This window comes from Choristoneura fumiferana, chromosome Z (assembly GCF_025370935.1).
Source record: "Choristoneura fumiferana chromosome Z, NRCan_CFum_1, whole genome shotgun sequence".
NCBI lineage: Eukaryota > Metazoa > Arthropoda > Insecta > Lepidoptera > Tortricidae > Choristoneura > Choristoneura fumiferana.
Window position 1 is genome coordinate 5,370,202 of NC_133472.1, and position 22,995 is coordinate 5,393,196.

At 38.4% G+C, this 22,995-nt stretch overlaps 2 protein-coding genes across 3 annotated transcripts in view; one reads left to right on the plus strand and one right to left on the minus strand.

Annotated features, from left to right (window-relative positions):
• Positions 1 to 18: 18 nt before the first annotated feature.
• On the minus strand, positions 19 to 9,988 carry LOC141440678 (spectrin alpha chain-like). Its single transcript, XM_074105210.1, has 3 exons — positions 9,866 to 9,988; positions 824 to 917; positions 19 to 369 (listed from the first exon to the last, which is right to left on the minus strand). Exons 2-3 carry the CDS (start codon positions 896 to 898, stop codon positions 19 to 21), a joined length of 426 nt encoding a protein of 141 aa, XP_073961311.1. The 5' UTR covers positions 899 to 917; positions 9,866 to 9,988.
• Positions 9,989 to 10,699: 711 nt separating this feature from the next.
• Positions 10,700 to 22,995, plus strand: part of Vav (Vav guanine nucleotide exchange factor) — a 53,322-nt gene continuing 41,026 nt past the window's right edge. For both annotated transcript variants that reach the window (XM_074104277.1, XM_074104359.1), the window contains exons 1-3: positions 10,700 to 11,081; positions 19,236 to 19,411; positions 20,860 to 20,919. In XM_074104277.1, the coding sequence (XP_073960378.1) occupies positions 10,863 to 11,081; positions 19,236 to 19,411; positions 20,860 to 20,919 (455 nt within the window). In that variant the 5' untranslated portion in view covers positions 10,700 to 10,862. The remainder of the gene's footprint in view (positions 11,082 to 19,235; positions 19,412 to 20,859; positions 20,920 to 22,995) is intronic.

The following is a 22,995-nucleotide window of genomic DNA, read 5'->3' on the forward strand; positions in this document are numbered from 1 at the left end:
TGGTCAGTTGTAAAAAGCCTAACAAAAGCTGGACAGGCCGGACACGTTTAATTTGGCCGGAAAGCATTTAAAATGCTTAACTATGTCCAACTTTATCTGGACGCCTGGCAACCCTAACTGCAACTGTATCAGCTCCATGGAAACACCTGGGTTTCTATTTGGCTGGTGGAAACTGCCACATTTTGCAGCGCTTACCTGAAGGTTGGTAGGATCCTTGTAGCTCTCATCGCTTGCGGCCTGCAGCTTCTCCTGGATCCAGGACTCGAGCTCGTCGGCGTCACGCTTGAAGTATTGGAACCTTCTGGAATCTTCCAGCTTCTCGCGCTTGGCGCGCGCCTCTTGCTTGAAGTCCTCATACCGGTTCAGCACCTTGGGAACAAATTGGGAATCAAGAAAAATGTATGCATGTTATACTGTTTTGTTATATTATTGTTTTATATATATCCTCCTGAGTCCTAACATTTTTTAACAAACTTAGTACTTAAGACCTAGACGTGGTTGACCTGCTTTGTTATTTTGAATATTATTTCAAAATTTCTTAGAATTCTTTATTCTATGACCAATTTGTACTTTATAAAGTACGTTCGGCAGTTGTTCTTAGTGTTAATTGATCCTTTACAAAGTACGCGAGGACTTAGGAGGATATATGTAGTAGTGTGCTAAAGTGCCGAAATAGCGAACTTAAAAAAATCTTTTGTTCATTAATCAAATGAAAAAAAAAAGACTAATATTCCTATACGGAAAAAAGGATGTGTATAACCTTACAGTTTGTGCTACAATTTCTTTATCTATGTTTCAACTTAAATTTAAATTATTACGTTACCTGTTCACGGCGCTCTTGGATATCCTCTGCTGTCTCGAGGATCTTCACCTCTTTAGGGGGTGGAATCTGCTCCATGTTGGATGCGTCAAGTCAACTGCAACAAACACCAGGATTTAGTATCCATCACATTAAAAAAAACTGACCAACTGTACGAGAGTAGTGTTTTGGTACTTTTAGTGCACAAATCTTATCAAAGATCGCTGACGTTGTTTTATGCTCCACTGTAAATGAGACTGTCATCTAATCCTACTTATCCTGTAGTTTGTATGTTTGTTACACCTTCACGCTAAAACGGATGGACAGATTTGGGAGAAATTTTGTGTGTAGATAGCTGGACATCTGGAATAACATATAGTCTACATTTTATCCCTATATTCCCTCGGGATAGGGATAAAATATCGAAATATATAACCACCGTTGGGTTTAGTCATGGAATTGGGGATGGTTGTTTTAATGCAACGCCAATGAAAACCACGATGTCATTTTCGGGAATTTTGTAAAATCCAGGAATTAGCAGGCATTTGAAATGTGGAGGCAGACCTAGGTAGAAGGCGAGACGTATTGGAAGCGTACGCAAGGGATTGGCCTACATAGCGTCAGACAGGAAGTGTGGAGGTCAAAAGACCTTTGACCAGCACTACGGCTGTATGTATGTAAACTCTTTATTGTACAAAATAAGTAAACAAACACAGATGACAAACAATGAAATATTCTCTACCAGTCAACCTTTGAGTGGATGAGAGGAGCATTCAGTCAGGGACAGACAAAAAGTGAGTTTAAAAATTAAAATAGATAGTGGAAGCTACAATACATTGCTTTAAATAATATAATACACAAATCTATAAAAGAATCCTAACAAAAATACACCTACTATATACAAATATACAAACAAAATAAGAATAATACGTACCAATACAATAAGCAAAAATAATAATAATAACAATAATAATAGTTAATGTTTTCAACATTTACGGAGGTGTGAGCCACATTTTCTTCAAACCCTGCCTGAACGATCCAACGGTGCGAGATTGCCTGATGGAGTAACCGATTCCACAACCTTGTAGATTGCACTGTAAAGGATTTAGAGTAGGTCTTGGAAGTGGTAGAAGGACAGGCCAAAAGGACTGGTACTCGACCTAAAACGATGCTGGCTACCAGAAGCCAGGTAGCTGAAACGCTCGGAGAGGTATATGGAAGCAGAAGGATTGAAAAGAGTGTTGAAGAGTAATGACAGAACGTGAATATTTCTACGATCTCTGATAGGCAACCACTTCAGCTGTGCGCGGAAATCAGACATGTGGTCATACCGTATGACCACGTATGATACGGCTGTACCAGGCTATTAAAAAAAAATCGTTTTAAGGGCTGTGTTTCCACCAGACATGTGCGAGGATGTGTTCCGAGGAATGTTTATCATGAGCTCTAGTGGAAACAGCTGAGCGGAGCGAGGCGAGGTAAATGAAGCGCTCCTATTGGTTCATGAAACGCACATTCCTCGCATATCTCTGGTTGATACACGCAGCCTTAATGCGAAACGAATGGTGACACTAAGTATCGTGAGATCATGACAGCTCGTGTAGTCAGGAAATTAGATAGGTAGGCGCGACCTACTTAGAATGGGGGGAGTGGGTGGGGCGGAAAGATTACTCTATCAGAGACGGGTATTTGATCAAAGTAATATTTACATTGGTTAATAGATTGCGTGGAAAATAATGACTCGTGAATTTGAGACTTCTTTGAAAGAGGGCTGACAGTTTGATGCGGTATTTGACTATACTTTTTAACCGACTTCAAAAAAATCGACTGTAGGTATTTTTTTATAATTTCTTCACTTGTTTAAAACAAGAACGGAAACGAACTAAAAGAATTACTTTGATCACCCGCGACCTTATTATAGCTACGTATTCCTGAGTCTACCCAGTTCACCAGCTTTGTTATTGTGGATATTATTACAAAACTAGCCGTTACCCAAGACTCCGTCCGCGCAGAATACATTTATCGCTATCCCGCGGGAACTATGCAATTTTCCGCGATAAAAACTATCCTATGTCCTTCTCCGGGACTGAAACTATCTGTATAAAGAATTTCATCTAAATCGGTTAAGCGGTTTACACGTGATTGAGTAACAAACATCCAAACCTCTTTACAAACTTTCAAACATCAACAGGATTCTTATAATTCTTTATTCAATGAACAATTCGTACTTTATAAAGTACATTCGGCCGTTATTCTTTGTTAATTGGCCTTTATAAAGTACGCGAGGGCTCTCTTGTTAAATGCATATGCACATGATCCAACTGCACCAATTATCTACTTTGTAATAACGTAAACACAAGTTTCTTGATTTTCTATCTGAAAAAAGTTCTCAACAAACAGTTGTAATGAGACACGCCCAACAATCCAGTAGGTAGACTATCCCACAATACGCAGGGCACGACCCCGAAATACTCTAATTGGTTCACTAGTTTCGACACAACCGACCAAACTAACTCTATCCTTAAACAAAACACCATCACATTCCAACAAGAGCTCTTTCCAACTGGTCAGATGGATTCAGACTACGAATCATAAAAAATGAGGCGAACGGTAGTTTACCACGATACAAACGCACACGGCAACGCTCTTATGCAACCGACATAGAGTCTTTATTGGCTTGGTTTGTGCACATATTCATTACAAACTTACATTTGCGCGTCAGGGCTTCGCCATTATGGAGCATAACGTTCCAGCCAGTATGCGGAGTTTTTAGTTCGATATTTAGCCACTGGCGCTGATATTTTTGCAGGTGTAACGAATTTAGTTCCTATTTTAGACTTGAACGGTAGTAGCTGTTGAATGTTCCATAGATGATGGCATACATTACGTCACAACGGCTCTATAGAAATATACGGTTTACATCACGATTTTAAGTCAAGGAACGGCCGGACAGTTCAGATCTTTTCGGAAGAATCCTTTTCGTTTAATTTTTGTAATTTTATTCAAATGTGTCTCGCGAGAGCTTAAATAATATTATAAGTACCATATAAATGGCCATGAAAACGTCACTCATGTACAATAATTGATTGGCACTTCGGGTACCTTTAAGAAATACGTAATCTTATTACTTCTTAAAAGAAGGAGTAGTGAAGCAACGTAAAGCTAAGTTAGCTTTACTTAATTTTAATTTCACACGTCAGGGTCAGCAGATCGGTGTATTGTATTTATACAATACATGGTCAAATCTTACTAAAATCCGCCGCTGCTGAGCTGACGAGGTGTGAAATAAAATAAACTAGTTGTAGGTCAAAACCGTGTGAAAATATACACAGAGGCACAAAATTTGGCCCACTCTACAAGCACTCTACATATAAAATGACCTGTTACTGCATACAATTTTGAATACCAGAATTTGTCACTAAGCATATAAATAAGAGCCGTGGTGGCCTAGTGGTTTGACCTATCGCCTCTCAAGCAGAGGGTCGTGGGTTCGAACCCCGGCTCGCACCTCTGAGTTTTTCAAAATTCATGTGCGAATTACATTTGAAATTACCACGAGCTGCGTGAAAGAAAACATCGTGAGGAAACTGCACAAACCTGCGAAGCGATTCAATGGTGCGTGCGAAGTTCCCAATCCGCACTGGGCCGCGTGTGGAACTATGGCCCAGCCCTCTTGTTCTGAGGAGGCCTGTGCCAGCAGTGGACGTATATAGGCTGGGATGAAATGATGATATAAATAAACTAGCTTTCGTCCGCGGCTTCGCCCGCGTTGAATTCGGTTATCGCGCGCTGTTCGTGTGCACTGTGCATTTTGCCGGGATAAAAAATAGCCTATGTCACTCTCTGGCCCATAAACTACCTCTATGCCAAAAATCACGTCAAAACGGAGCGACGGATCGACGTGATAGACGGACAAACACACACACACACACTTTCACATTTTATAATATTAGTATGTAAATAAAAAAAAAATAAAAAAAATGCACCACTTGTAAATTGCACCACCTGCTAAAATGTATTCCTTATTTCTGTCCATTGTAAAGGTTGCCTGGAAGAGATCGCTCTGAAGCGATAAGGCCGCCTATTGCTTACCTTAGAAAATCTCTATGTATATACTTGTGTTCTCTGTACTGTTTACTGTATTGGTGTGCAATAAAGAGTTATTGTATTGTATTGTATTGTATGGATAATCTGGATAAATATATTGTAGGTAGTGTTAAGTTTAAAATACTTTGTCTAGCTAGCTAAGGCTAGATCACCTAGACTCCTCTGCAGTTAGCATTCACTCAATCATTAGAGGTCTCACGCTTGACATCATTATGACATCACTCAACCTTGTGACTCATCCAACCGTAATTTATCTCTATTGATACAACGAAGCGCCATGTTATCGCTGCGGCGATAAGAAGAACTAACGAGAGCGCATATGAAAATCGATGGTGCTTTCAGACAGGCGCCGCCGCCGTCAGAAAATGGTTGAATCAACATATTTTTCTTGCTGTTATTCTGTCCCGTCAGCGAGGGGACAAAAGTAGTATAGTTTAATAGAAGACATGTTGTGTCACATTATACAACGTGCTTATTAGATGAATAAAAAAAGGGGCTTAAAACTACCACAAAAATGCATGTTTGGCGAATTTTAATCCTATAGCAAATAATAAATAATATTTTAAGCCTTTTGATGGATAACCTGTATTCTGTAAGCGAGTTTTCGGACATAATCTTTTCTTGAAATGTCAATTTGAATATGTTTTAAGTAAATTTATTTTGTTATGACGATCCCTATTTGAGATACCATTTATTTATAGTTTTAGTTTTACTTTACATTGACATAATTAATAATTTGATTTCTTGACAACTCCCCTTGAGGACGACTTTAATTTATTTTGACATTGTATTTTATTGATTGTTTTTTTTATATTTTCTTATTTTTACAAATTTTGACGATCTCAGCATAAATTCTTATATAATCTGACTTAATGTATTTATATAATGTAACTCTTATGTTGAGTGAATAAATAAACTAAACTAACTATAAACTTAGTTTAATTAAAGAGTGACTCAGGAGACCGTAACTATAGCAGCGAGTGACAAGAAAAACTAGGGCGACTCAAATATATGATTAGGTATAGTATAGGGCAGTGTTTCTTGTATGCCGTTATCATTTTAAGATGTTAAATGAATGACTTTTAGTATTAATTGTACATTATCTGAATAATTGAGATAATTTGTGCTACTTAGAAATTCGTGCCGTGTCTGGTTTCAGAATAGGACGAATCGAAAATAAGTAGAGATGGGCCGAATGTGGTTTGAACCGAATACGAATTTCGCGCAACATTCGGTAAAATTAAAAAATTCGGCCGAACTTCGGTTCAATAACCTGCCTGTAGTAAATTTTAAATACGAGTAGATAGATAAGAAGATATTGTTAAATTTGATTGTTGAAAACACCTTTAATGATTTAAAATAAGTAATTAATGTTTCTCAATATTTAGATTGTAAAAATTGTGAAACAAAACATTTTTTATTAATTCAAGATGTTTATTAAATGAATAGGTGCTGTGTTTATTTCATTTTCGTTCCATATTTTACTGATATGCCAGACATGCTTTCTATTAATTTCAGTCGAAATAGTAGCAGTGGTTACTTTTTTCCTAGTGCTGAATGTTCGGCATTGAAACCTAATTTCGGCCGAATGCCGAAGTTCGGCTCAAGGTGCCGAAATTCGGTTAAACCAAACGTAAAACGAATTTCGGCCCATCCCTAAAAATAAGTCAAAGTCAAAATATCTTTATTCAATTTAGGCTATAACAAGCACTCATGAATGACAAAAAAATCTACTATTGGTTCGGAAAAACCTTCCCTCTGTTGAGAAGAATACGGCTAAAAGTCAACAAAAAATTTATCAAAAATATCTGAACACTCTATTGTTAATTGCGTAGATTAATCATATGCCCATACCTAAATTAATCATATGCCGATCTCACATGAGACCATTGCAAAACACATTTACATACATGCATTTTGTAATGCAACACTCGTCATCTGATACTTCAACTACAATCTCCAAGTACACGTATAGCATGTATACATGTAACCATTCAGAATCTAATGCAGTTACTAAGGTGTGGCTTGCAGCAATTGACTGGCCTAGGCCGCGAATTGAACGCCAGCGGGCAGCGTGGCGGGTAGCGGAGCGGCGAGCGTTTTTTCTATTCATTGCGCGGCGCGCGCTGCCAGATGTCCGCTGCGCGGCGTATCGGCTACTCAATGGACAGAGAACACGCTCGCTGGCGTCCGTCGGCGGCTAACAGATTGTACGCAGGAAAAAATCTAATCATGTTTCATTTTGACGACCAGATGGCCTAGTGGTTAGAGAACCTGATTACGAAGCTTGAGGCCCCTGGTTCGATTCCCGTGTCGGGGCAGATATTTGTATGAAGTTGGGTCATGGGTGTTTAATATTTATTTAAGTATGTATCTATATAATTATATTTATCCGTTGCTTAGTACCCATAACACAAGCTTTGCTAAGCTTACTTTGGGACTAGGTCAATTGGTGTGAATTGTCCCGTGATATTTATTTTTCTAAAAATTAAACGAATAGTGAATAGTCATTTCATTGACAACATAGGTATTTTTTTTTTAATATTTCAAGTCTTCTCGTCAAAAGGTAGCCAACAAGTCAAACATGAAACTAAGCTATCTCAGGCCAAACACACAAAACAAACAATTTACTATACTCTATTTATCAAGCCATGATACTAAAGTGACAGTATACAATGACAAATGTAAAAATAATTTGACCAGGATAATATGAATAGGTGCTGCTTTCTCATTTCGGTTTTCGACATTATTGCAAATAATCGGTAAAACATAATATTTTATGGGAACAAAAATAGAATTAAAGCATTCAATATTCTACTTTCTATAAACATTGAGATTTTAGGCAGAACATGCTTAGAATCTAGAAAAAGTTGAAATATCTCCTAAACCATTTTATAAACCTTATTTACCATTTGTGTGAGTTAATATATCACAGATCCGTTCATATCTTAACATGTTATACATATAACATTGGTACTTACCGAAACTTTTCGGTGAACACCGATTGTGGCACATCACTATTTATGAGATGTAAGAAACAGGTAACACATGAAACTTCATTTTAGTATCTTGGTTTAATAAATAGAGTAAATACTGGGTGATTTCGGAGATGTGAGCAGCAGTACCAAGCTAACACTTCCTGCTCATGTCAACTAAACCACTCATAAGTAGGTTAAGGTAAATTACAACCTGCCTTATATAGACTTGTTGTCCTGAATGAATTTTGTTACTAAGTAGGGACCGGATACTTATCAATAGCAAAAATGAAAAATTCCAAGATATATGTTGCATGTATGGCTACAATGAACCATTTTATATTTGTATTCTAGCAATTTTGATTTCCCAATGCCAATATTAGATGTGCCATGTCAAACATTAAAATAAAACTGACCCATCTCTTGTGGGTGTCAATAAAGGCATCTAAAGCCGAGTTTAAACTTGCAAAAGTCATGCAAGTTGCATTACATTGTAGCGCTCAATTGACCACTACAAACTCGTTGGCTTTACGGCCTCGCAATGTGATGCAACTTGCATGATTTTTCTTGCTAGTCTAAACTCAGCTTAAGGCTTCTAATCTCATTGTGAGCAGCTGTCTCAAGCTAACTACAAACTCTGGCCCCCAGGACTTTGGACACCACTAAACTATTTTACCAATAAAGTTGTCACATGGGTTTGCTAACTGCACCTCAGACCACAGGTTTCTACAGGAGCTACTTAGCCAGGCACAAATAGTGCTGACAGCCTGTCACGCAAAATAGGCGCACAATAGACATTATGCTGCAGAGAACAGCCCACGTCTACCCATACGGGTTCGCTACTGATTTTCAACTGACAACGATAGCCAGGCTGTCAAGCATACAGACGTATAGGAAAATGCCAATATTCCAGCCAGACTTGATCTTCTTGTTGCATGGGCCATAAAAGTGATGTACAAATGGTAAAGATAGATAGATACATTTATTTATTACCTTTTGAAAAATACATTATAAGCACATGTCAGGTAATTATAAGAAATTCACAAAAGGATCGTCAAATGTATACAAAAAAATAAAAATAGAATTTACAATGTCAAATTAGAGTAAAATTAAATGTCAAAACAAGAATATAAATCTGACTGAATATCAAAGCGGACTGCAGTATTGAAAATCAATTTAATTTTCTTGCCACGGGTCAATCATACAAGATTATTTACCTTAGAGCCAAGGCCATGGCCCGGGGCGGCAGGCTGAGAGGGGGTGGCGGAACACTTATTGCAGGTTTTATTACATAAATGAGATACCTTATTGTTACCCAGTGGGACGGCAAAGCTAATTGGTCAAATTGTGTCAAATTTTTAAATATATGCCTCTGCATTTTGTTAAAACTACAAATTAAATTAAGGTTTGCCACATCTTTCATAATTTTGATTTTATATATAATTTTGATTACTCAAGCCAAAAATGTGACAGAAAGAATGTGGCAGCACTTTAATGTTTATTTGTTCATATAGCTACTCCTAGGCAGTATATAGCAACATTAACGGAGAATTTTATCTTTACACAACTTACTGCATTGTCTAACCAGGGCAATAGAAATACAGGTTTTGCAAATTAACTGATTGAAAAAACACAAATTCATATTTTATCATCCATTCTCTATACTTACTTAGACCAACTGTCAACCTTGTACTATTTATGTATGTTTGAATCATCAAACATCAGTCTAAGATATGACTAAGATATTTTTCTACACTCACTCCAAAAGGAATCTCAGATTTTATACACAATTATGTACCATTTCAAGCTAAAGAAATAGTTTTTCAATTTTATTGGGTTCATAATTGTGTTCAATGAACTAATCAAAAAATACACTAACCTAATTAAATCCCACGAACTTAATCCTATTTAATAACATCTACAAGTGTACACTTTACTGGAAATCTTGGTCTACTCAACATTAAGCATTTAAAAAAAAACTTACCTGCTTCACACTAATCTCGAATGCACTATCTAAAGATACGACAAGAATAGCAATTATCAGTAGAAAGTACGTGCATCGACGATCCACATGAACGCACCGCACAGGCGGTTACCTACAAGCGACCGGCGCACCACTTCCCCATTATACCAATGACGTAATGCTCCAAAATAAACCTAATAAGGATAACCGTTAGCATCAAACATAGACTTCCGCTAAATGCGGGAACGTTACCGGTGACTATTTTAAAATCAACTCCGGTTTTAGACTTAGCGTTCGCCCACCATAATTACTTTCGGAAGGTATCGGAATTCGCCGATACATGGGTGTGTCAGATAAGAAAAACTTTTAGTGCTACTTGCCGGAGCTTGCACTTGTCGAATTAGTCTTTAGGAGCCCATATGTGGAAACAACTTACCGTTTAGTTGATTATTATGGAAATTCGTGTGTATTTCGCACTTTATAACAGGAATTTCCGAGAAAATCGTTCGTTCGACGTGCACTCGCGTCACTCTGCCTACAACTAATATTGCCGCAATAAAAAAAAAAATGTTTTATGACATGGACACATGGACATTGATTGACCTCGTTGCGTTTAGTTTCACCTCAATAAAAAATAATCTTGTATTAAATGAATCTTACAAATTTTTCATTCATTGTATTTAATTTGAATTAAAATATTATTTTAGAACATGATGCACCGGTAAAGTTAGTTGCTTATTTTTGGAACGGCAACCTAGATTAAAGCTTGGCAGCACCAAGCATCCGCACAAACCATCCATTATTTTAAAACTAGAAAAACAAACAATCACTTCGCTCGCATCGCATCTAGCAACATTCCGGGACAGTCAGTTGTCATAAAAACCCTGTTTCGTTTTGTGGCTGCAGTGTTTGTTGTATCAATTTGTATGTCAATTATCAATTAACCCTCGTTGAATGATGGCCTGTTGATTATTAAAAAGCAGTGCTGCTGTGACTATTGATGAGCACTGCGTGAATTATGGCGGCTGGTGGCGAGGAGCTGTGGCGCGAATGCGCGTCCTGGCTTACGAGATGTGGCTTGATCCGAACAGATCATAAGGCCAACTGGGAGTCAAGCTCTATCCACGATTTGGCTTATACGTTGCGGGACGGCGTGTTACTATGCAACCTCCTGAACGTGCTGCAGCCCGGGTCGGTGGATATGAAGGACGTGAACCAACGACCACAAATGGCACAGGTAATTGTCTGACCTCAGTGTAATTACCCTTATCGCGTTGATCATTGAATCACATACCACTTAGTATTTTACGTTACGCGCGCCGTGCGTACTTTTAAATAATTTATCATGTTATACATAAATCTGGACTTACTTCCTGCGTGTTTGGCTGATAACATGAATGGACGCATAAATTAATTATGCATACAGTTGAATGGCTATGGAAGTAACAATATCACGCTCAATATATTCGTGACATTATCTGCATCGTAAAATCATGAATGAGATGTGTGTACCTATTCATAAATTTGTAGCTGTACTATTGTATGAACTGGCTCGTCGGTCCAACTGACGATATTTAAAAAAAAAACATGGAATGGGACTATACTATAGATCCCAATTGACCGAATCCCAAACTAAGCAAAGCTTGTACTATGGGTACTAAGCAACGGATAAACATACATATACTTATTAAATGTCCAAGACAGAAGAACTAACATTCGTATTATTCGTTTGCTGAGTGTGTTACTGCTCAGCTGCTACAGCTTCACATAGTTATTAACATTTGTTAGTCTTGACCTTTTCTGTTTTTAGGGTTCCGTAGTCAACTAGGAACCCTTATAGTTTTGCCATGTCTGTATGTTTGTTTGTTTGCTTGTTTATACTCTTTATTGTACAAAAAGGTTACATAAATAAAAGTTGTGTTAAGTACAAAGGCGGACTTATCCCGGCAGGGATCTCTGCTAGTCAACCTTTGAGTGGTAGAGGAGCAATCCAAAAAAACAAAGATCGACAAATAGAGCAAAACATTTGAATATCTGTCTGTCTGTCAGTCCGTGGCAAAGCTCAAGACCATTAGTATTAGAAAGCTGTTTTTTAGCATGAATATACATTTTAGATTATTTTTTTCTCATCTTACCCTATAAGCCGTTTTTGTCAAACTTAAAACCTAAAATTGCTAAAAGTGGCACCGAAGCGGTAACGTTTTGTGTGCTCTGCCTATACCATTTGGGCATACAGGCGTGATGTTTGTGTGTGTGTGTGTTTAAGCTTAAGAGTAAATAGCAGCCTGAAGTATAAAATAACCTAAACTTGGAATATTCCATACACAATATGAAATCCTTAGAAAAATGTTTTTTTCGTAATTGCTATGGAACCATATCTTGGGCATGTCCGACACGCTCTTGGCCGGTTTTTTGGGTTTGGAATAGTAGATTATTGTTGTGGCATGAAAATAGGCAATTGCTGGCTGAGTCTGAGTATTAAACTCACAAGCTCGTCCATTTAACTTAGTCTTTCCCAAAGTAGACGAAAATGCGCCGTTGTGGGCGTGGACTTTGTGCTTTCATTAGGCGAGACTAATATGTTATTGACGTTGTTAAGGTGAACACAAAAACGGGGAGCGCTACAAAATAACTGATTTTCAAAGTGGGCATGAGACAAAATAAGTTTGGAAACCTCTGATTTAACTAATACGAAGCCAACAAAAGCTATTTCAACCAAGACTAACATAAATCCTTTCTCAAAAATGGTGAAGGAAAAAACTAAATTAGAATACTTTTTCTCAAAATATATTACTTACTTTTATTTCAATAGAATTTTTATGCTCTCCCGCCTTTTCTCATTTAAAAAAATACTGCTGGTCTGTTTTTCCAACGAAAACAAGAACAATAAAAAAAGTCCAGAGTTCCAAATAAAAACTGATACTGGCCATTTGAGCTGGCTGTATAAGGCACTTGTCCCACCGTCGACGATGAGCGAGAAGCAAGTAGAGCGAGTAACTAGAAACGAGTGGGCGAGCAGCGAGAAGCGAGTGTAGTTTTGTCGCTCGGCTGTAAGCGAGTGTTCGCGTGCGACGGGCGATTACTCGCTCCACTCGACTCGCTCGTGCGGGGCGGCCGCCAAGCTGACATCGCTGAGCGAGTATCTATAGCTCAGCGAGTTTCATAGCTCTTGTCGCTGCGACAAAAGATGTAAGAGCGAGTTCTCGCCGACAGTGTGAACAGCCAGCGATCAACTATTAATATATGTGTCTCTTTTACTCACACAGGATCTTATATCTTTTGTTCGTTTCTTGAGCGAGAAAATAGTCGATAGCCAATCGTTTCCTCGCTGGCGGTGAGACAAGTTCCTAAGTCTTGCCAACAGTTTTGACCAAAGAGTTCAGACACATTGTATACAGGGTGTAATCGTTTAGAGTAGCCAGGTGATTATACTGTAAATATAGATTATCAGAAAACTTTAAACTGATAACTTCTTCAACTTCTCTTATTTTAAGTATTTATTTTGTACCTATTATTTTTGAGAACAATTTGGCTTTAAATACTGACGTGTTCTAAATCAAATCATATTTTTTCACAGACAATACATTAAAAACTAATATTCTATCTAATTGACTGCCAGTCAGCCAACAAGTAGAAAGTATGTTACCCAATGAATAACGCCATTAGTTTAAGTATGTACAGAAGTGTGCATTTTTGTTAAACGCGTGTATAAATAGGTAGATAGAAGAGCCTCGATGGTATTCCATTCCTGTACTGTAATTTGTCCACTGCTAAGATTCATTCATTACTGCCAAGTGGCGTGGAGTAGGCAACCTTAGAATAAGAAGCACGAGTTAGGCATGACTTCGAAACTCTTTGCAGTTAGTATACACTTTTGCCATCATTGTTGCCCTAATAAAAATGTGAGAGTCGAGTTGTTACGATACCACGCCTCTGCGGCAAACCAGTAATAAAACACGATACTCAACTTTGACATTGATTTGGAAGCCTTAAAAATTAAAGTTTCTGTTTATTACTTGTCGATTGTGGAAGTACCTAAATATAACGTCAGAACTTTTGACCTTTCTCATGAGGCCATACAAATCCTGATTGTTTATGTTAAGCTACTTTTCCAACAAACATCTAAAAAGGGCTAAGTGTCACCAATTTATGCGGTTTTATTAACAAGTTTTTATTTACCCTGTGATATTTGTTTGTATGTTTGTTAAGTCGAGCTTAGACCTGCGAAAAAAATCGTGCAATCATGCTTTTTTTTTGTTCGACTGGATGGCAAACGAGCAAGTGGGTCTCCAGATAGTAAGAGATCACCACCGCCCATAAACATCTGCAATACCAGGGGTATTGCAGATGCGTTGCCAATCTAGAGGCCTAAGATGGGATACCTCAAGCGCCAGTAATTTCACCGGCTGTCTTACTCTCCACGCCGAAACACAACAGTGCAAGCACTGCTGCTTCACGGCAGGATTAACGCGATTAGGGCGAATAATGTGATTAGGGCTAGTACAGACAGACGGATTGCATTCCAACTGCAACGTAACTGCCAACTGCCATACATTTCAATTGCAGTCAGAGTGCAGTTGTGAAAAATGCAATCGAATGAGGGCTATCGCGAATGAATTCGCCGCTAGAGGCGCTAGTGTAGCGTGAGGTCTCCGAAATGTCAAATCTCATAGTTTTTGGGTGAGCTACGCGGGTTTATTTAGAATTAGAATAATTTTGTGAATATTTTGCAATATCTGTAATTAATTATGGCAAATATGCGTTCCGGGGCAATGAATGTCTGTGTTTTGAGACAGTTTTGTCTTTCGGAAACCTTTGTCCTCCCTTTTTTCCGAACAAAACGGGGACTATGCAACACTGTGGCATGCTCGATATTTTTATGGTACGGTTTTAAGGTGTATTAAATATGATTTTAATCTAAACTTTGTTTCCACGCCCGTAATAACAGACTTTCAAAGCCATACTTAAAAACCTCACGCAACAGTGCGCCATCTAGTGAGACTAAAAACGATAGCCCTCATTGAACCAAAAATTTATAGGCAGTTGGCAGTTGCGTTTACGCTGCAGTTAGAACGCAGTCCGTCTTTACTGGCCCTTACATTGCGGCGGTCTCTCCGAGTTTTACAGCCTCAAAATGTATTGCAACTTGCACGATTTTTTTCGCAGATCTAAGCTGGTCTTCTGGTTCCTTCCAAGTGTTTTCATCCTCTTCAAGGGATTGAATCGGTCTGTGTTAATATAGCTGGCGTATTTATTTAAAAATTGCCGAGTTGCGAGACTTGAGAGTTGCGCGTTAACGTTTCGAGTCGCCATACTCTAAATAGGTACTCGTACGCTAAATAAAAGATGTCCATAATAAAACCTGTTCCAGTAAGTACATCTCACCTCTACAGTCTACTTTGCTTGAAATTATGAAGGTGCGGACACATGCAGCCGCTCGACGCTCGTTTCCGGCGTCAAATTTGGTCACGTGACATATAAAATTATTAAAAAAAACCTGTTCAATTTCGGAAAAAAACACTTTTTCATTCACTCCAATTTCTTTTATTTGTACCAGTGCCACGACTGCCGCTAAAGGAGGTTAAGAAATCATCTTGACCCTGCTGTTCGACACGGCGTCACGGCGACTCGATGCTTTTTTTGGAGTCGCGGGAAATTGAAAATAGGGTCACGTGACCTGATTTGTCGCTGCAAACGAGCGACAAGCGGCTGCATGTGGCCGCGCCTTTATGCTATCCAGCTACTTATCTACTAACGCTGTTTATTCCTTTTGTTGTTTTTCTTCAGTTCCTTTAGATTCTGATCGACCTAAATGTAGTTTCCATTCTTACGTTATGTTAAGTCCAACCCAGAGACACATAGATAGCTTATCTATTCTTAGAAGTAGAAACTGAATGATTTTGGTGTTTTTTGACAACCAATTACTTATAATAAAATGGTAAAATGGAAAACACATGTATGAACCAAAAAGAGGGCCGGTACAGACGGTCTGCAATGGAACTGCAATATAATGGAATGCAGTCAGTCTGTACTGGCCCTTACGCATTCGGCAGCTACTGAGGCGTCTCAGATTGTGAGGGCTCGGCTTGTAGTGCCCACGCGAGCTCAGTGCGTATTGGGAATTTTACACACACACACCATTAAATTACTTCGCTATGTTTTCCTTCACCATGAAGCTTTTGTTACAAATTAAATTTCGCAAGTAAATCCCTAAATAGTCAGATGTGTGTGCCTGGGTTCGAATCCACGACCTGTGCAGAGAGTGCTGTGTAGAGCATGACATGAGTTCGTGTGAGCTAACTTTGGGGGCGGCAGACGTGAGCTTGCCTTCGGAATCCAAAAGTTTAATGGTTACTTGACCTGAAATGTAAATTTCAGAATTAAATTATTATTATTATTAATATTTATTTTTTTAATTTTTGACGGTGGAAGCAGTCTACACTTCTACTGAACATAGATTATAGTTAGTGTTTAGTTTTGTAACTAAGGGACCCCATACATCCCTGTATTTTTTTTTTTGTATTTTCTTTTATTTCATTGTATACTGTAATTTTTAAGTATTTTATTTGTAATTATTTTATGTTGAAAAAATGACTTTCTGCCAAGTTTCTTGCGGCGCATTCTTCTTGGCAATGATGGTCTTTCCGAAAGCGCTGGTAGTTTAAAAAATGACGTGTAAAAGTGCCCATTGCGGCCTATTTACTGAATAAATGATTTTGATTTTGATTTTTTGTGTCCTATTCACGAAGCTACAAGTACCGATTAACAAGCGGTAGTCTTTGTTTAACAGTATGCATTGAAAAGAAACTAGCGTTTACAAATTGTAACTTGTAGTACAAATTGTACTTCTTGAATGCCACTGGTGCTTGAGTGAGGGATCTTAGGTCAAACTACTAATCTACCACGGCTTAGGTACAGTGGAAGTAGGAAAACCTTTGTCAGTTATTAAATTGATTCCTTTCTAGTCATAGACTTTTAGTATGTTTTGAAACCAAAGCACTAAGTAGACAAGGGCATATCAAATTATACTTACTTGACACGTAAACACCTCTAACATATATCTAGTTTCATATCAATACCAAACCCTTTTAATAAACAGCGTCGTAAGAGTTTGAATCAATTAATGTTCTATTTAATTGTCAGCGTTTTTCAGTGCCAAGGTGTAGTGGTAGGGTTGCTATGGTCACCTTTAAACAAGATTATGTTTAGCAGGTTGACAGTTTGATGCAGTATGTCATGCTTAGTGATCGTTATCAACGTGCAGTTTTTGTGCAAAGTATGGTTGACAAAAAAACAGATACACAAGTATTTTTAACTTATATATTTCACAAATTGTGAGATTTGTATAGGTACATATTTATAATCATTTATCAAAATTATAATGAATAAAAGACTAAAATTTGTTCAATACATTTAGCTGTCAGTCGTTCACGTCGATTAGAAAAAAAAACCTTTTAAAAAAACTAACTGACCTTTATACGGTAACAGAGGTCACAGGAAGGTAATTTAAGTATTTAATAATTCGCGCTGTCATCGTTCATCCACCATCACCTCTCATATTTCGTTTTCTAGAATTTTTTTACCGTACAACGGCAAAAACTACTAGACACTGGCAAAATTGTCCTCCGATGGACAGAGCCATATTTTTTAAAGAAACAACAAGTATTTAATATATTTTTATTGACGCCCTCCGGCATATCCACCTCTTTGCCTTCTATCAGCTGCTGCACGACTTTTTCAGTACTGTAAATAGGGTTTTTCAACAGGAAGTTTTTTAGTTTGTAATAAACTTTTGACTTAGGTGCTTATTTATAGTGTCTTTTTTCCTTTTAATATTGACATTGCAAATAAAGCCTTCGTCCGTCGTTATAAAATCCGGGTATTGTGTCAAAACTCAAATCCATATTGTGAATGTCAATACTGTGATCATATGTGCACTTTATTAGGACTCCACTTGAAATACTTTAAAGTGGGTGATAGACGTACGAACTTAAAGTACGCGGTTTTAAGTTTGCGGGCCACGAGCAAGATTTCAAACCGGTTGGATCGCTGACGGTTTTAAAGTACGCGTACTTATGGTGACACACAGGCGAAAAAGGTCGTCGAGCCATAAGTACGCGTACTTGCTCGTACGTCTGTCACCACTTAATATGAACTCTAGATACGATGCACATTATTTAGATTAGAATAAACACTTCGCGTAATTTAATTAGATTTAAAACTAAACTTGTATTTTTATGACATAAATTAATGTAATTTGACGTACCGTATATTGTTTTAAAAATATAGTAGGACGAAAAAGGTTTTGTACCGTAAGGAGTTATATATAGAGGTGAAATCCTAAGAAGGTAAGTATTTATTTTATAGTTAAGAACAAAAGTGAATATTCAAATGTATTTGTTTTTTCTGCCAGCCATACCCTTTGCTACGAAAAGTGCACGTTGATAACGAGTCATCAATTTTATTGGTAAAGCAGATCATCGCTCATATTGAGCAAAGGAAAATAGATCTTAAGGTGACGAACCTTTTTTTACTCCGACTGTACAGTCGCCATCAGATATTTCTGAGCAGTCAAGGTGATGAAAAATATCGGAGCATGAACTCTAATGCGCCTTGACAATAGAGCGCATGCTCCGATATTTTTGACTACCTTGGCCGCTCTGATAAAATTAATGTTGGAAATTTGATTAGCAGAATGTTCAACGAAAGCTAAACATTTTCTTAAAAGTTTCTAGATGATGTACATTTTATATGATTTTACCCACAGAACAATACTACTAACAGGGAAAATTATAAAAAAAAAGAAACCGGCCAAGAGCGTGTTCCGTAGCCATTACGAAAATATTAAATGATATAACGGATAACTCACGTCTTAAACCGAGTTTAGCTCGACATGTTTCGGGCTATTTCGTAGCCCTTCCTCTCAGGAGCACGCGACTCGGCGGCTGCCGCAACACGCACACTATAAATAGCCCGAATCATGTCGAGCTAAACTCGGTTTAAGACGTGAGTTATCCGTTATAGTATAATTTAATATGAGTGAGTCTCACGGTAGTTTCATGTTCAAAACATTACGAAAATATTAAGTAATACCTTAGACTGCTATTTACTCTTAAACTACTAATAATTCTCAAGAAAACTTAACCATTATAGTTTTCTTGTAACTTTGATATACTTACTACCATCCTGATTTTTTTTTCCATTCACCGGTTTAAATTAACTAAATGAGCCAATCGCAAGCAACACTGAAACGTCAAACGGACCTCGTAATACAAACGCCATCTAGCGATATTTTGCCTCTCGGAAAATCCTCATTGTTTTGTTTGCGCCAGCCATGCACGGTCATGAGGTGTACTGGATCTTCAATACATGCTTGTCTCTCTGTCCGCAGTTCCTGTGTATGCGGAACATCAAAGTTTTTCTCCGAACGTGCGAGGACGTGTTCGAGCTCCGGGAGAGTGACCTCTTTGACCCCTCCATGCTGTTCGACCTGTCCAACTTCCACCGGGTGCTGTGCACTCTGTCCAAACTCAGCCAGTCCCCCAAGGCTCTGGCCAGGAATATCATGTAAGTAATGAACGAGTTAGATATATCTGCAAGTTAAAGTGGCAACACTATACTTTGAAAGATGACAACAGTGTGACTTTTAATTTCACAGACTATAAATGGTCGATCAACTTTTCGTGTATCTCGTTGCCATGGTAACGTCCCCTCGACAACTGTTTAAAACCATGAGCTTTTGTATGTTTTCTGTGGTTAAAATTCATCGAGCGTACATTTTATGGACTATCTCCTATAGTGCATTACCGCCGAATACGGCTGGGAGATTATTATTATTATAGTACATTAATAGCGAGGCCGGATAGGGTTGCGAGACCGGCAACCCCTAGTTCCGGCCGAGGCTTTTATAATAATCCCCCAGCCGTATTCGGCTACGTGACTACTTCCTACTGCTGAGAGCGGCGCTGGTGTGCTCTCAGGTGACTGACGTACCCGATCTTTGCAGTAAAAGTGCGACTGCACTCACTGCACGTCAGCACCCCTTCGACGTAATTGTTCGCATCGAGCTCGCTCCGTCGCCTTGCCTCTAATTCGCTCACCTTTACGTGCACGGTCCGCCTCCACTGAGACCGATTCCCTGCCAAATTCTCCCAATGTGACGCATTTATGTCGACTCTTTTCATGTGTCGCTTTAGCACTTCTTTGCACCGCAAGATCTGGCCGCCTTGTTTCCGCTTGCCATCTTGCAATTCGGAATAAAAGATGCGCTTCAGGACTCTCGTCTGGCATACGAAAGACGTGCCCACACCATCGCAACTGCCGCCGCATCAAATAAGCCTCCATCCCCACGACACCAGCACGCTTTAGAATCTCCGTGTTTCTAAATCGGACCACGGATAATGACACGGAGGCATGGAGGGCTGGAACCCATCTAACAGGCGGATATGCTTGCGGTACAGGCACCATGTCTCAGAGGCATAGAGGAGATTCGGCAGAATTATTGCCATGTACACACACAGCTACCTTAGTGGAGAGCTTTATGTTGTGTGACCGGAACACCCTGAAGTGAAGTTTGCCAAAAGCTGCTGAGGCTGCTCCCACTGCAGTTGACTTCGCTATCAAGGCGACACTGATGTTATCATGCTTCCCAGATATTATTTAAACTGTTCTACCTGCTTTAGTGAGCTTTGACCAAGCTTTATGTCGACTCTCAGATTCTTAGTGTGTAAGGCCATTACTTTCGTATTTATTGCACTTATTTTAAGACCAAATCTTCGACATGTGACATGACACATTCAGACTCTACATAAGCTGTTGTAGGGCTTCCTGGGATTCTGTCAAACAACAAATCATCTGCATACATCCGTGATCAGACCGTGCGAGACTTTGGTGCTGGCCTTAATTATTTTATTGAAACAAAAAAAAGAAGTTCTGTGAAATAGTGCTAGAAAGGAGAGGAATTAAGACTTTTGAAATGTCAAAAAATGTAGATCTAATTAGGCGTGTTCTTTCAGACCCTTCTCTGCTCACCGGACCCAGTCGGAAGAAGACATCTACAAAGACCTGCAATCTGTGTAAGTAATCTTTTTATTTTGATTTAGGATAAGCCTAATACTTTTTTTATAGGAATTTCGGAACGACGAAATCTATAATCATTAGAAAAGGTGTCTTAAAATTAATCCGAAGTATTTTAACCGATCGCTCCCAGCTAACAATCGTGCAAAATGTACTAGTTCGGTATTTCTGTTCTTTTGGTATACTGGTACGTAAGGGTCACCCCAAACCTATTGACACGGAAGCGGCTTTAGCCGTTAAGAAAAGATCTTTATGTCCACGCAATAAGAGCGAAAAAGACTTCTATTGGCACGGCGACGGGAAGACGTCGTTTTCGCTCTTATTGCGTGCACATAAAGCGTTTTTTACGTCGATAGATGTGGGGAGACCCTAATGGTGAACGGGTGCATGGTTCGCACCCGTTCATTCAATAGCCGTTCCTTTTCTGTTTGCTAATTCGCCACTCAAACTAGTATATTGGAATCGTTCAGGCGCTCGGCGTGTCGGTCAACCGGCAGTATACGGAGTAGCTCGCAGCGATTCGGTTCGATTGCTCAGGCGAGATATTGTACCTAATACATGTAGTAAGAACAAAAAGGAGTTGGGTTATAGTTCATTCTAGTAATTCTTTTTAGTACTTAGTACATGTATTATAAAAGCCTGAATTTCGGTTGGTAAGGTTATTTTGATTGTATAAGTTCTTCGCTACTTACGAAAGCGGTGACTTCCGCCCTTACTTACATAAACCGCCGTAAGCACGAACTGCAGTACAGCCTTGTCTCAACAAGCCACCATTGTTTTCATGAAGGAAGCGACTGGGGACGTTTATATTGAAAAAGTTCTGCAGGTCGGGTTTGCAGCGGTTTAACTATATGGAATGCCAACCTCAGTTGAAACCCAACCATGTGCTGAAATGTTCAGGGTTAATTTTAAGACACCATATAATGACTATTGGCGACTCTACGTTAATGTTGTTACATTCCTAATAAAATAACATAATAGATCACTGGAAAAACGTTAGGTAGGTAAATAAGACAGGTTCATTTATAAATGACCTATGTATAATTTTCTATAGATAATACCATTACTTATTAAAATTATCTACAAAGCACTTATGACAGGAACTGGTAACGCGCCCTATCGTTCTGCGAAAGTATGTGAACACTATGGTCATGAGTTTTTTTTTACAGTTCTTCCTATTTTTATCCGGATTTTTACTTCATTAAAGGTTTTTGTTAATTTTAAGCATAAGCATGAGTTGTGGTTACCGGTAATTAAATAAGCATTTACCTGGAATGTTTAACTAGTAGATACTTGACTTTTTCTACGATGTCCTATTAATTATCTTGTTGGTGATCGTTAATAAATTAATTAATCCTACTAATATTATAAATGCGAAAGTTTGTAAATCTGTTTGTTTGTTAGTTAGTTTGTTTGTTACTCCATCACGTGTAAACCGCTGAACCGATTAAGATTAAATTCGGTATACAGATATTTTGAGTCCCGGAAAATTGCATAGTTTCCGCGGAATAGCGATAGCCGAATCCTACACGGACATAGTCGCGGGTAACGGCTAGTGTTATAGAATTTGGTTCCCGTTTAAAAAACTACCTACAAGCACGGATTAGGTAATTGTCATATTTTTATGAACAATCAAAACGCGACAGTTCTGTAGATTTTGTGTGGTAATACTGAACTGTGACGTCACTTGTTAGCCAACCGTCTAAACTCAAATTTTACTTTAAATAAAATATAACTAATTATCCGTGTTCAATAAAGTTTTTTTTTTGTATATATACTGAGCGACAGAAAAATCTGGCCCGCAAATTTATGCAGTAATAGGTAATTTTGTATGCAAAGTGGGCCAACTTTTGTGCCGCTTAGTATATTTTGCGTATATGTAATACATACATACAAGCGTGCTATAGAAGCTATGTGTTCCTCTCAAGAAATGGTAGAAAAGCTTTGATACAAAAATAAGCTTGAGCCAAGTCCTGTCATAAGTGCTCTGTGCGATTACCGCTCAGCGTCTACGTCTTTTCGAGGCATATACACACAGTATACTCGTATCAAACAAAATGAATCGTGACCCATTG

Excerpts from the sequence above, each read along its gene's own strand:
- LOC141440678 (XM_074105210.1), bottom strand. The coding sequence starts at position 898 with ATGGAGCAGATTCCACCCCCTAAAGAGGTGAAGATCCTCGAGACAGCA. Across the intron at positions 370-823 it reads TCCAAGAGCGCCGTGAACAG|GTGCTGAACCGGTATGAGGA; the intron begins GTAACGTAATAA and ends TTTGTTCCCAAG.